Source organism: Tachysurus fulvidraco, chromosome 12 (assembly GCF_022655615.1).
Source record: "Tachysurus fulvidraco isolate hzauxx_2018 chromosome 12, HZAU_PFXX_2.0, whole genome shotgun sequence".
NCBI lineage: Eukaryota > Metazoa > Chordata > Actinopteri > Siluriformes > Bagridae > Tachysurus > Tachysurus fulvidraco.
The window spans coordinates 5,408,340-5,421,326 of NC_062529.1; the positions used below are offsets into that span (position 1 = coordinate 5,408,340).

The 12,987-nt window shown below is 42.4% G+C and overlaps 1 protein-coding gene across 11 annotated transcripts in view; it reads right to left on the reverse strand.

Moving 5' to 3' along the window:
- Positions 1–12,987, reverse strand: part of esrrga (estrogen-related receptor gamma a) — a 124,857-nt gene that overhangs the window by 19,721 nt on the left and 92,149 nt on the right. For 10 of the 11 annotated variants that reach the window (XM_047821937.1, XM_047821932.1, XM_047821936.1 and 7 more), the window contains 2 exons: positions 6,468–6,578; positions 4,459–4,641 (listed from right to left, as the gene is read on the reverse strand). In XM_047821937.1, the coding sequence (XP_047677893.1) occupies positions 4,459–4,641; positions 6,468–6,578 (294 nt within the window). The remainder of the gene's footprint in view (positions 1–4,458; positions 4,642–6,467; positions 6,579–12,987) is intronic. The other variant, XM_027159636.2, reaches the window with a different exon arrangement.

The following is a 12,987-nucleotide window of genomic DNA, read 5'->3' on the forward strand; positions in this document are numbered from 1 at the left end:
TGCAATATTTGACCAGGAGTCTCCTGCCTTGGTTTCTCTCTCACGTGACGCAATTACAAATGCCAACAATAGCGAGAGAGAGAGAGAGAGAGAGAGAGAGAGAGAGAGAGAGAGAGAGAGAGAGAGAGAGAGAGAGAGAGAGTAAAGAATTAAGTGGACTGTGGACGTACCTCAGTATCTACATAAAAGAGATTAGAGACGACAGGCTTCCATTTTACACCTCAATCACATTGTGTTAGCACACGCTTATCCGCCCGCCGGCCAGAATTGAAAGGGAACTAAAGAAAAAAAAAGTCCCTGAGATAGGGCCTGCAAAGCCTGAGCAATTTCAGCTGCCATAAAGGCGCTCTAATAGTGGGAAGCCTGTCACGCTAAAAAGGTGCTGCTACACGGTGCTCTGTCCGTTCCTCAAGTGAAGTGAAGTGCGACTGGGCCGCTATTGTGCGCTCCCATGCTCCGATAAGGCCTGTCACAATTACATGACAGTTTTCTATTCTCCAAATTCTATTCTGTTATATTTACAGATAAAAAGGGGTCTTCAGTGGGGGCTTTCCAGTTTCTGTCTCCCTTTTTAAACCATTCACTGGCCAGTCTTCACTTCCATCTGTCTTCACTGTGTCCTGTCTTCACTTCTGTCTTCACTGTCTTCTGTCTTCACTGTCTTCTGTTTTTACTTCCTTCTGTCTTCACTTCTGTCTTCACTTCCTTCTGTCTTCACTTCCTTCTGTCTTCACTTCCTTCTGTCTTCACTGTCTTCTGTCTTTACTTTCTTCCGTCTTCACTTCTGTCTTCACTTCTGTCTTCACTTCCTTCTGTCTTCACTTCTGTCTTCACTGTCTTCTGTCTTCACTTCTGTCTTCACTTCCTTCTGTCTTCACTTCTGTCTTCACTTCCTTCTGCCTTTAGTTCCTTCTGTGTTCACTTCCTTCTGTCATCACTTCTTTCTGTCTTCACTGTCTTCTGTCTTCACTGTCTTCACGTCCTTCTGTCTTCACCGTCTCTTGTCTTTACTGTCTCCCATCTTCACTGTCTTCTGTCTTCACTTCCTTCTATCATATCCCTTAAATTCACATATCAAACATTTTAATGGCCATGTACATATAAAGGAAAAGAGAGAGAGTTTTACAAAAGCAATCAGAGAACAGTGAAGGCACGCGAGAGTGTGAAGTAGCTCGAGTCAAGGCATTTTTAACTCGACTGTGCCGAACACAGACTGCTTCATTATCTAGCAGGCCTAGCGGCACAGCAGTCCCTGTAATGCTGAGTGATGTTTAAATTAGTTTACAATTTGGCCTGCTCCTAGCCTAGGACAGATCTTAAACGAAGGCGCTCAGAAATGTCAGGCGCACTCCTAACCACCGTAACAAATTGTTGCCCGCACGCTGCACGCACCTAATGACTTCAAATTAGCTCCCGCGCGAGGCCCTGACAGTTGGTTACGACGGTTAGCAACACAGCCGCTGTATCATGAGCGCTAAATTGCTTCGCAGCTCTCTCGGGGAGAAACGGAGACCTTCATCAATTTGATTAAAAAAAATTACTGTAGCATAGGAAGCATCGAGGCAGGCGAGCTTGTGTGCTGACAACACGACAGCCACGAGTGCACATCTGTACACACTCAGAGGCTGCGAACGGAAAAGGTTAAAAACCTGTTCGCTTAGCTCGGGTCCATTTTGAAGGAAGAGATGTGTGTGTGTGTGTGTGTGTGTGTGTGTGTGTGTGTGTGTGTGTGTGTGTGTGTGTGTGTGAGTGAGTGTGTGTGTGTGTGTGTGTATATGAGAGAGAGAGAGACAGAGCGAACCAGAGAGTGGGGTTACCATTCTATTTAGCCGAAAGGTTTATCATCTTGAGTATGTGTGTGTGTGTGTTTGTGTATAATTGCATACACACTGCTCTCTGTGTGAGAGAACTTGGATAGCGGGTCACTGACACTTTTTTCTCGAACAGATCTCTATATCAGGTTCCTTTTCCTTTCACTGCCGGAGGAAGGCGTGAGGCTGGAGATGAGAGCAGCAGGAGACGGCGGACTCGAGCACAACTCGAATTGCCTGCTGACTTCCTGTCATGCAGTGATCGCTCTTCTGCTGAGCAATCGCTCCCAGTCCAGTGCACGTGCACACACACACACACACACATGGTGAACATGTGCCATCTGAGTCTTCACTTAACACTCTGAACAAACTCATGTCTACAAAATGGACAAACTGATGTAGATGTACTCTCTCTCTCTCTCTCTCTCTCTCTCTCTCTCACACACACACACACACACACACACACACACACACACACACACACACACACACACACACACACACACACACAGACACACAAACATTCCCTAAAACTTGAAACCCTTGTTCTCTTCACAGAACTAAAATATTGATTATTTAAAGAGTCATGTATACAGTAACTATCAGAATCATTTCTTTCTACTAAACAATCCCCCTGCTCAGGCTCAGGACCTCTGACCACCAGGGGGCCCTATCATTTTTTATAATAGATACTCAAAACACCAGCACACAAAGTTCATATAAGTTCACAAAGTCAATAAAGTCCCACAGATCCAAAAACACAGGTAAGAAATAAAGAGTTGTACATTAGTACAACATGCACAGTAGTTCCAGTTACCAAAAAAAAACCAAAAAAAAACCCCACAAATGCTTTATGGAATGAATCAGTGATGCATCATCGTGATCAAACCCCACCTTTATTTTTAAAATGACTTTCAAAACAGTTATATACAACACATAATGTGTCCTGCTTTCCAGAAAACGTGGACAAGGGAGAGAGGAAGAGGAGAAGTAGATGGCCATCCTATGTGTTTTGGCTGAGGCACCATGTCTTTTTGCTCATGGATGGAATCAGATCCAGTCTGCAGGGCAAGCCTGAAGCAATGTGGCACTGATCCAAGGACACAAAAGTCTGCTCTCACCTGTGTGTGTGCGCGATGCCTGAGACCTGACGCCTCAATGCGCATTGAGAGGTTAGACAGAAGTGATAACTGTTTACTACATTCAAGAAATGGAATGGAATTAAATCTGTTAAGAATAAAAAACCAAAACAAGTGAATAAACACATAAACATCTAATCCTCTGACCTTTCTATAGACCACCGTTCATCTGTAGGCTGCTAACTGCTTCCCATCAAAAGAGCAGCGCGTAAAACTCGGCTCGCCAGAGATTAAATGCAAAAAGACTGCCTTTGTTAAAGAGATCAGTGAAAATTCCTCATTCTGCCAGCTCGAGATGAGCAATAAAGCAGTGGCCAGAGAGGGGGTGGTGTGTGGGGGTGTAGTGAGATCAGGAGGGCCACTTGTCTCAATCATGGTCACCGGAGCCATTACTGCTCATGGGTAATGTTGTCCTTTCAGTCCTCTCAGCAGCTCTGAAGCTAAGGTGAGCAGGCAGGAGAAAATGCACCATGTCTGCTGCTTTAGAGTTCTAGGCGTTGTGCATGGAGGAATTAAGCTGAAACTAAACAAATTTCCTCTGTGCTGTCAGTGAGAGAGAGAGAGAGAGAGAGAGAGAGAGAGAGAGAGAGAGAGAGAGAGAGAGAGAGAGAGAGAGACTGATACTACACTGCCTACAATGGCAAGATTTTTTATATTTCCTTTCTATTTTGAAGAAATCATGACTTTAATCATGGCAATAAAGTACATTATTATTGAATTGAAAATTGAGAGACAGACAGAAAGATGGAAAGAGAGAGTGACAGCATGACAGGGAGAGAGAAAGCTAGATTAAGAGAATAACCGGGAGAGAGAGACACACTCAGGGAGAGAGAGAGAGAAAGAGAAAGAGAGAGAGAGAGAGAGAGAGACACACACACACACACACACACTGAGAGAGAGAGAGAGAGAGAGAGAGAGAGAGAGAGAGAGAGAGAATAACACGGTGAGAGAGAGAGAATAACACGGTGAGAGAGAGACACACAGGGAGAGAGACAGACAGAGAGGTGGGGTTTAAACTGCTGAGTGTGTAAGTCAAGCCTGGTGTGTGTCAGTGTCTTAGACAGGCTTTATTTGACTTGTAGTGAAAACGTCTTAACAACACGTTAGGATTGTGTTGTATAACACATACATGACATAGAATAGAGTAGAATAGAATAAGGATAACGATCACTCTCAGGCACATACACCGTAAACACACTTCTCTATAATCTGAACAAAATCATCCTGAAAACAGATTTAGATAAAGCAAGTTGAGACAGTGAAGCTGCACTGTGGCTGTTTATTGCTGCTGTAATGTGCTGTAAGATTTTTTGGAGATGTTCCACAACAGTAAATGTTTCTATGAACAGTTATAAATCATAAGTAACTTGCTGTGGGGTATCATAGGAAAAACAGCTTCCATCACAGCAGCTTGTGGATTATTCTGTATTCAAATGATAACATTAATAGCAACAATAGTCCAGTGTAATGCTGAACGCTTGTGAGCGCATGCACTTTGGTGCTCCTACCTGGGATGTGCTTGGCCCAGCCGATATTGACCACCAGTTCCCGGTCTGCCAGGTCACACAGCGTGGTCAAAGCCTTGATGTCGCTGTCAGGAACAGTCGGGTCCGGCATGGCATAGATCTTCTCAGGCTCGGCAACCAGCAAGTGTGACACGATCTTATTATCTGCAAGGCAGCCAAAGGGGACTGTATTTGAACACCAAGGAGAAAACACAAGAAAAGAATAGGATTATACGAGCACGATCACAAAGAAATGCCATTGTTCATCAGCAAGTAGTTCAGTAGCTCAACAGGAACTATTGACAAGGCTGTTCTTCCTAGAGAAGAGACCGATCGAGTCGTTAAAACCACGGCGAGTTTTCTTTTCTGAATGAATGCTCGCCCTCATTCGCTCTGACACAAAATTGAACTACAAGCCTTTTTTTTCCTGCAGGTGCTGACATTTGAATGGATTTTATCTTTCTGTTAAAAGTCTATCTATCTTTTTTTTGTTAAAGTGATTTGTTACACAATAGGACATTGGATATTGTGATAACGTTAACAAGAGATCAAATGACAGTTGTTCTATTAATTTAGTGTTTAATCTTCTTCGTGATAAAGATTAAAGAAAGACGGAGGCCGAAACTGAACACGGTTATTTTAATAATCAAAATAAAATACGATAGAAATTGCTGACGTGTGAAATTTGAACACAGAGACAACATATCACTAAATTAAACCCCTGCTCTTTATATAAAAGAGGAGAAGAGAGAGATAAAAAGAAAAAGGACAGAAGAAGGGGAGGGGAATCAATTGGCCTAGTCTCTTCAGACCGGGGGAGAGAGAGAGAGAGAGAGAGAGAGAGAGAGAGAGAGAGAGAGAGATGTGCTATCTCTAGGTAAATCTTATTTAATGTTTCCCTAATTAGAATCAATGCAACCCAATTTCCAAACCCCTATGCCTTTGTTATGTGCAAATAATCGATCAGGAAGGCTGTGGCCATGCTCATCCCCCAGCTCCCTCCCTCCCCATCCGTTTATTGAAGGTAGGGGAGTGTAAGGCCACACGCGACACCCGACATACACAACACACGACAACACGCACACGCATTCTCATATGCACTAACGACAGAACGAATGTAATCGCTGTGCTTTAAATCTACAGCAGGATGAAAGCTGTGCTATAAATTTGATCGTGATTACTTGGATCATTGTCACACTTCAAACAATTCAGGGTTTGGAATTTACAACCCTGAACAGAACAAAAAAAACTTACATTTTATAGAAAAAGGTATCAGAATTAGGAAATAAAAGCCAACAGAATACTAGTCTGTGAGAATAAGCTGTGAAGTAGAGATGAAAATAAACCTATCCCTAGCGGGGGGGGTTGGGGATCAACAGGATTAGACGGAAGGTTATTCCATGCCCCCGTGTTTCCAATATGATTTCTGTGGCTGTAATAATTGTGATTATTTCTGCTGCTATTACGCATAAAAGCATATTGTGTTCCAGAAGAATATGCTAGCATTAAGTAAAAAGGCTTTAGGGCCAAATCTGTTAAGCGCTGCAGTGCTGTGTGTTTGCCGAGCAGTCAGACTGCGAGGAAGAGCCGGTGTTTCGGGTTTGATGTCTTTGCCAGATTGGATTTAATCCGGATTAGGTCTCTCTCTCTCTCCTTCTCTCTCTCTCTCTCTCTCTCTCCCTCTCTCTCCTTCTCTCTCTCTCTCTCTCTCTCTCTCTCACACACACACACACAGACACACACTGTACACACAAACACATTGTCTCCTTGTCTGCTGGTTCTATCACATCTGTGTGTCTTTATCTTTTTACAGTATAAACAATAATGCAATAATGCATCAATAAGAATATATATACTGTATATATACATTATATTTCTTTATGAATGTGCATTTTTTCCTCATCACTAGAACTTGCTTGCAGTTACTGATGCTGAGAAGGGCATTATATAATAAATAACTGAATCATCTTCGAATTCATTATATTTTCGATGTAGTTATGACAGAGGCTTACATGGCTTTTTGGGCGGCAGGGCCAGCTGTGGGTTCAGATAGGGACTGTTCTCTGCATCTATCCGACGTTTGTATTTCTGTCTGCCGCCGCGCACTCTGTCCAGCCGCACTCCTAAAAGACACAGACACAAATAACAAGGAAACAAATTATATCTTTGTGTTACATCTGTCATTCCTCTCATCTAATAGATCAGGTAAAAAGAGCTGAGGGATCCCCTCTGTGCTGATGTAGTTAGTTAAGACTGTGCTACATGTGTTCTGTAGTATTGTTTTTAACAGAATCTTGCAGCTAGGGCTGCACTGTCACTTTAAAAGAATTGAGGGCAATGAAGAGCAAGCATTGGGTTAAACCCAACTGAGCAGCAGCTGTCAGTGGCCATTTCAGAGCCGTGGACAGGAGATGGCCAGCTGCTGACAGATAGGGCCACAACCGCTCTCTCCACGTGACGTCCGGACACACACCTGCCCATCTCCCACCACCTCACACTGACTCGCGTGATTGTCACCATGTCAGATAGTGTGTGTGTGTAGAAATATGCGTGTGTGTGTGTGTGTGTGTGTGTGTGTGTGTGTGTATGTGAGAGAGAGAGAGAGAGAGAGAGAGAGAGAGAGAGTGCAAGAAGCCACATGAAACATTCAGGATGTGAGCAACTAAGTATTGAGTTTTGAAGTATTTCACATTCTGCCTCCAATTATTACACCAGTAATTGTAAATAAATATCAATGCTAGGGAAATTATATTTTTCCTGCCTGCACCATAATGGAAGCTAGAAAATTCCCTGTCTGTTTAGTGTTTATAAAATACACTTAATTAAGACTTGATTAAAGAAATTTTAAAGGACCTTGGTATCGCACATGGAATCCTGGGAGTTTGGTTGTAAATTCCTGTCTTTCCACATCCCTTAAATCTGTCCCTGTAAGACCGATTGGAAATGCAGCAGCATGTCTCCACAGACAGCCGTCCTTTCTACACTCTTTCCTCCTCATAGTTTTCCTCCCATCAGTCTAAGTAACTGTCAATACTCTGTCCCACATCTACACCATGAAGGGCCAGTAATTCACTGAGGTGCAAAAGATTCTCTCTTTTTTTCACCTTTTCTCTCTCTTCCTTTCATCGGCTGATGTGGCCTGTCCTCTGCTTTTAATTAATTGACATACAAAAAGAGCCTTAATTTAATTATGTAAAGCTCCCTAGAGGCGTTTCTCTGGAAAACTCCAAAAAAGTGGACAAGGAAGGGTTAGATGATGACAAAATGAGAAGAAGTATGATATAATGTAGGTGAATTTAGAGTTTGCACATAGAATAGGTTCTGTGGGTTCAGAATAGCTGGTAGCTTTGCTATTCCAATGAAGAGAAATGTCTGGAACATTTGACTCCGCCCCCTTTAAATCACGTGCTGTGATTACCATTAATACACCAACTGAGGGAATATCGTTTTTTTTATAAGAAACAAAGGTGTTCATGCTGTATATTTTAGACACTGAATAAAGGTCAGTGAATATTTTGTGTGCTTTGTTGTGGTTGGAAAACAGCTACTCTGCTTTGGGACATAACATAATGAACAGTAATTATCTCTGCCCTTGTCAAGGCTGTGTCATTTACTGAGAATGTCCAGAGGATGAGAGATTCTTGATGCGCGCGCACACACACACACACACACACACACACACACACACACACACACACACACACACACACACACACACACACACACACACACACATATTTGCATTAGCACACAAAAATACATGTACGATTTGAAAAAAATGGGAACAAGCTGCCATAATTGGACCAGAATTTGTCACTGTTGGACAGTGTAGAAAGTTTATTGTGTTAATTTGCTGCTAGCATTGGCCTCTCCTCACTCATAACAGCATCACCTGCAGCCCCGTGCTACATCTTATCTCTCCCTCCCTTCCTGCAAGCCCCTCATCTGCCGCCTGGCTAATGCTGTCCAGATTTATGGGGCTTTTATTAGCCTGGTCGGATTACTGACAGTCCGGTTCGAGTTTACTGCAACACCTCGTCGCCTCGAACAGCTTGAGAGTGAACAGTGAGGAAAGCAACTCTTTGTACAACAAAGAACGTAAAAAACACGCTTGGCTGTGACCGGTCAAACTTTCTTAACGCTATCCATATGATCATGATGGAGTTTTGGGGTTTGGGTCGAAACACTGGCATTTCGTCAGCACAAAGAGGAAGTGACATACGGGTTTAGAGCCTCACTGTGGAATTAAGAAGAGCTGAATATAGAGCATTTGTGTGCATGGTGCGTGAAGGCAGAAGGCTGTAATTCCTGTCTCGTTGTGTCTCTCTAGTTATTCGATTCGCTAGTGGAAAATGAGTGATTGTCTTACATCGCTTGCACTGGAGGCTTCTCCTTCCCCAGACAGAAAGGCTTATGCCGTAGCTCTGCTTTCATTTCTCCGTGGCCTCACACTCAAGGCCATGACAAACAGGTGCCTCAGACAGCCGAAAGTGAGGTAAACCTTACCGTAAAGGAACATACAGTATGCAGCAATGCATGCACGTGTCTTGTGGCTCGCTGTTATCGGTCTGTGACTATAAAGCAAGCAGGCGCCATGCTGCACATGTTCCACTACTGCTAGATTGGGTTACATGTACACGTGTGGACACAAAAGGCTGCCGTCTGCTTGTCTGACTGTGTATCCATGAGCTGGTGTAAAGTGGCATTGACAAATGGCATTGCTTCATAGCCTGCATGCTGCCAAAGCTGCCCTGTGCCCACTATGTCAATAAGGACAGGACCATAAACAGTGTGAAGTACTATACATGAGTTTGGACTGATTTTACTTCCCTCTTAAATGTTGATGAATCCTCTAAGGGCACAGAGACAGACATCTGAACCCTCAATAATATGTATAAGAAGAAACCTTCACTACATATTCTGTAAATGCTCACTGCTTTTTAAATATTCTACATCTTTATACTGTAGGAAGAGCTGTTTTGTTCACTTCGTTTGGTTTGTTTCCCTTTTTAGAGGGAAAGCCTCTTTCCCTTTTTAATTATGCTTACAGACATGCGTCTTCTTTAGAGGTGCGACTGCTGGGATGTTTTTTTTTATTTTTGCCTCATTTTAAATGATCCACCTTTTTCTCCCTTTATGAGAGCCACACAGATGACCATAAACATCTTACGAGGCTTGTTTTGAATTTCATAGCTGGCGTGGAATCCTGTGAGCTGTCTGCAAGTGTTTTTACAGGGAGGTGTTTGCGAAGTAATCAAGTCACCGGCAGGTTTGTCTGTTTCAAAAAAAAAAAAAAAAAAAAGGAAAAAAAAAAGGCAGCTAATACACTGATACATTCGGCGTGGTCAGAGACCTATTACGTCAGGGGCTGGGTGTCAGGAAAGAGAAAACACGATGGAATTAAATACGAAGTGAATGAAAGAGATATTCTGAGAGAAATATCACGAGCATTTCTTAAATAGACAGCCGTGTGATCAATAACATAAATCTTTTCTTCTATTGAAGGGCAGCCATCTTCTTCAGTTACTGCAGTTACTGTAACCAAACCAATTTATGTCTTTCTGGGAAATAAAAAGACCCCCCACCCATAATAAAACCGGTCCTACAGCTATCGTAGCGCACAAAATATATCAGAAAATATTTTATTACCGGCTAAAAGATTTGACAGGCCAGAGTATGGATTAAATACTATTTGCCTTTGGCAGTATTTCAATAGCCTGCCTTAAATATAACTATATCTGCAATAGCTGTAGTGGCCTCTAAACCATCTTTGAAATAGCGTGTAGGCCTAAGGCTATAGAATAAATGAGTTGCTATCTGCTAAATTATGATGTAATGGATATTTATGAGTAACAGTAAAATAAGACAGTATTTTTCAGGGCAGTGGCTTGATTAGGTTATTAGCGAGAACGAGCTGTTCTCGGTGAACACAGCGACGGAGCTCGGCGTGAATCACAGCAAAACATCACACAAACCAGTGAGAGTTAAAGGATATGTGTACCGATTAGAGACCTTTCTGAGGCTCAGAAGCTCTTGGTTTAAATCTTTTTTTTTTTTTTTTTACTAATTCCATCATTTCTGCTTCGAGAAGAAATTTTGAGACAAACAAAAACAAAGTGTACATTACCCGAATGTGTTCAGAATCTGTAATATATAATATATCTATTAAAAATTCTCAAAATATCTCTCAATAATGTCTCTCCATTAAAAAGTTTAAAATCGAAAGTTATTAATCAAGGGCATTTCACTACTTTGACACTATTTTGAAATTGTTGTGTTACTTAACTAATCAACACATATCAAGAATGGTGGCAAGTGATTATTTATTTATTTATTTTTGACATGCCAATTTATTTTCAACAATTTATCAGCAAAGGATTTGAAAACCTGTAACGCTTTTGGGTGCAAAATAACTAACTTTTCAACTGTCTAGATAAAAAAATGGTGAGATGACTCTGTGGCTAGAACACAGTCTCAGGTCAGGCAGAATGAAAGGTATGTGTGTACGTGTGTGAGTGTGTGTGTGTGTGAGTTATATACATGCCTTCCATTACTGCCTGGCTTAAAATAGCCTCGGCTACATTAAACTTTACCACATCTGTCTTTCTATTATTCTATCCGTGTATACTCAGCCATCCATCTGAGCAAAGTTGTAGCTAGGTGTTATGTGAAATCAAAGCAAACACATCCTACATACTCCTACACAAACACACACACACACACACACACACACACACACACACACACACACACACACACACACACACACACACACACACACCTTCAAAGACAAACCCATAGCCTTGAAAAGGATTTGAGTCGAGCCAGGAGTTAAGCCTGCTAGATTACTGGTTCACTATAAAAAGGAAACAGAGCGGGAAGGCTTTCTGGGAAGACGCTGCGGACTTCACTTGGGTGTCCAAGAGATGAGGAGAAAAGGAAGGAGGAAGGGAAATATGGGGAAGTCTACATAAAAATCTGCATTACGCAGCTAATATTTTTGCCAGTGTTTGAGGAAAACGTGGAATGAATACAACTCCTGACTAACAGTAATAGTCCGAAGGTGATAAATAATGTTACACCTTACGTTCAGAAGTCATTAGGACATTTCTAAGCATCAGGCGAGGATGGTTTTGTATGTACCTGTATCAAGCCAGTCTGTTCAGCAGCATAAATTCCCCCAGCATGTTTTGACACTTCTTAGAAGGGAACCAAATTGTTTTGTTGTGTTTTTTCTTTTTTTTTTCACAGACGCATTCACAAGCTCCCTGATTGTGCCAACGCGCAGCTCACTGTGCAAGCTTTTATTAGGCCCAAACTGTGCGGTTCCAGCTGAGAAGAAAACAAAGCATGTGGTGAGAGTCGTGGCTCAGTGTGTGTCGGGGATCACCCCTCCTTTTCCGAGAGGAAGAGTGGAGCAGCGGCGGCAAACCACCAGTGTTTCTACCTCCCATGCAAATGGGCCAGAAACAAATGAATATGGGCAAGCAACTGGTCTGTGGGTTGCCAGATCCCCTGAGTCTGCTGAGTTATTAAATTTACACATGGAGAGAGAAAAGCAGAGAGAGAGAGATGGGGAAAGAGACACAAAGAGAGAGAGAGAGAGAGAGAGAGAGAGAGAGAGAGAGAGAGAGAGAGAGAGAGAATTGTCTCAATCGTCCTAACACTATAAGGATTTATTTCCTGTCTCACACAAATGCAACACAGTTAATGACAAAAAAATGTTCTCCAGCTCATGCGGATAATTTCATTCTATTAAAAGAGTTTTCTGCTGGTAAATTCTCCCAAACACAGTCAAGTCCACTTCTTCATTTCTGCTGTAACACAATTACACACAGGGGAAAATATTGACAGCATTTGTCTTGCACAGCTTCTGTGGGTTCAGAAGTTCTGCTTAAAACACACACACACACATACACACACACACACACACCACACACACACACACACACACACACACACACACACACACACACACACACACACACACACACACACACACACACACACACACACACACACACTGTGCAAAGGGTTGCTTTGAATTTCTTGACTGTATGGTGAAAGATTTTCTCTCGTACCCGGCTTAGCCTTTGATGAGGATTTGCATCCTGAGAAAATGTGCTGACCACCGGCGAGTAAACAGACGTGACCATGTTGTCTAATAAGCCAGGTGTGTGTGTGTGTGGTGTTTCAGGCTCATCAAACAGCACTGTTCAGCTCAAAAGTAAATCCATACCAGGACGTCACAGAGAAATTCATACATCGCACCTACATACATCGCATCAGTGCGAGTGTTCACCGGCACTCACCTAAAAATAGACATTTGCAAAAACACAACGCAAACTGCCGTGAACCTGTCAGTTCTCTGTGAAAGCACTGATTGAGCTGAAAGCCTTGTGAAGAAAGCGTTCACTAACCGGTCACTACTCTACCAGTATAACTGCAGGAGGAGAGACTCTGAACGCTTTCCACTGATTTTTCCACTGATTTAGTTGATCCTGGAGTAGTGGATTAACAGTCCCTTCTGTA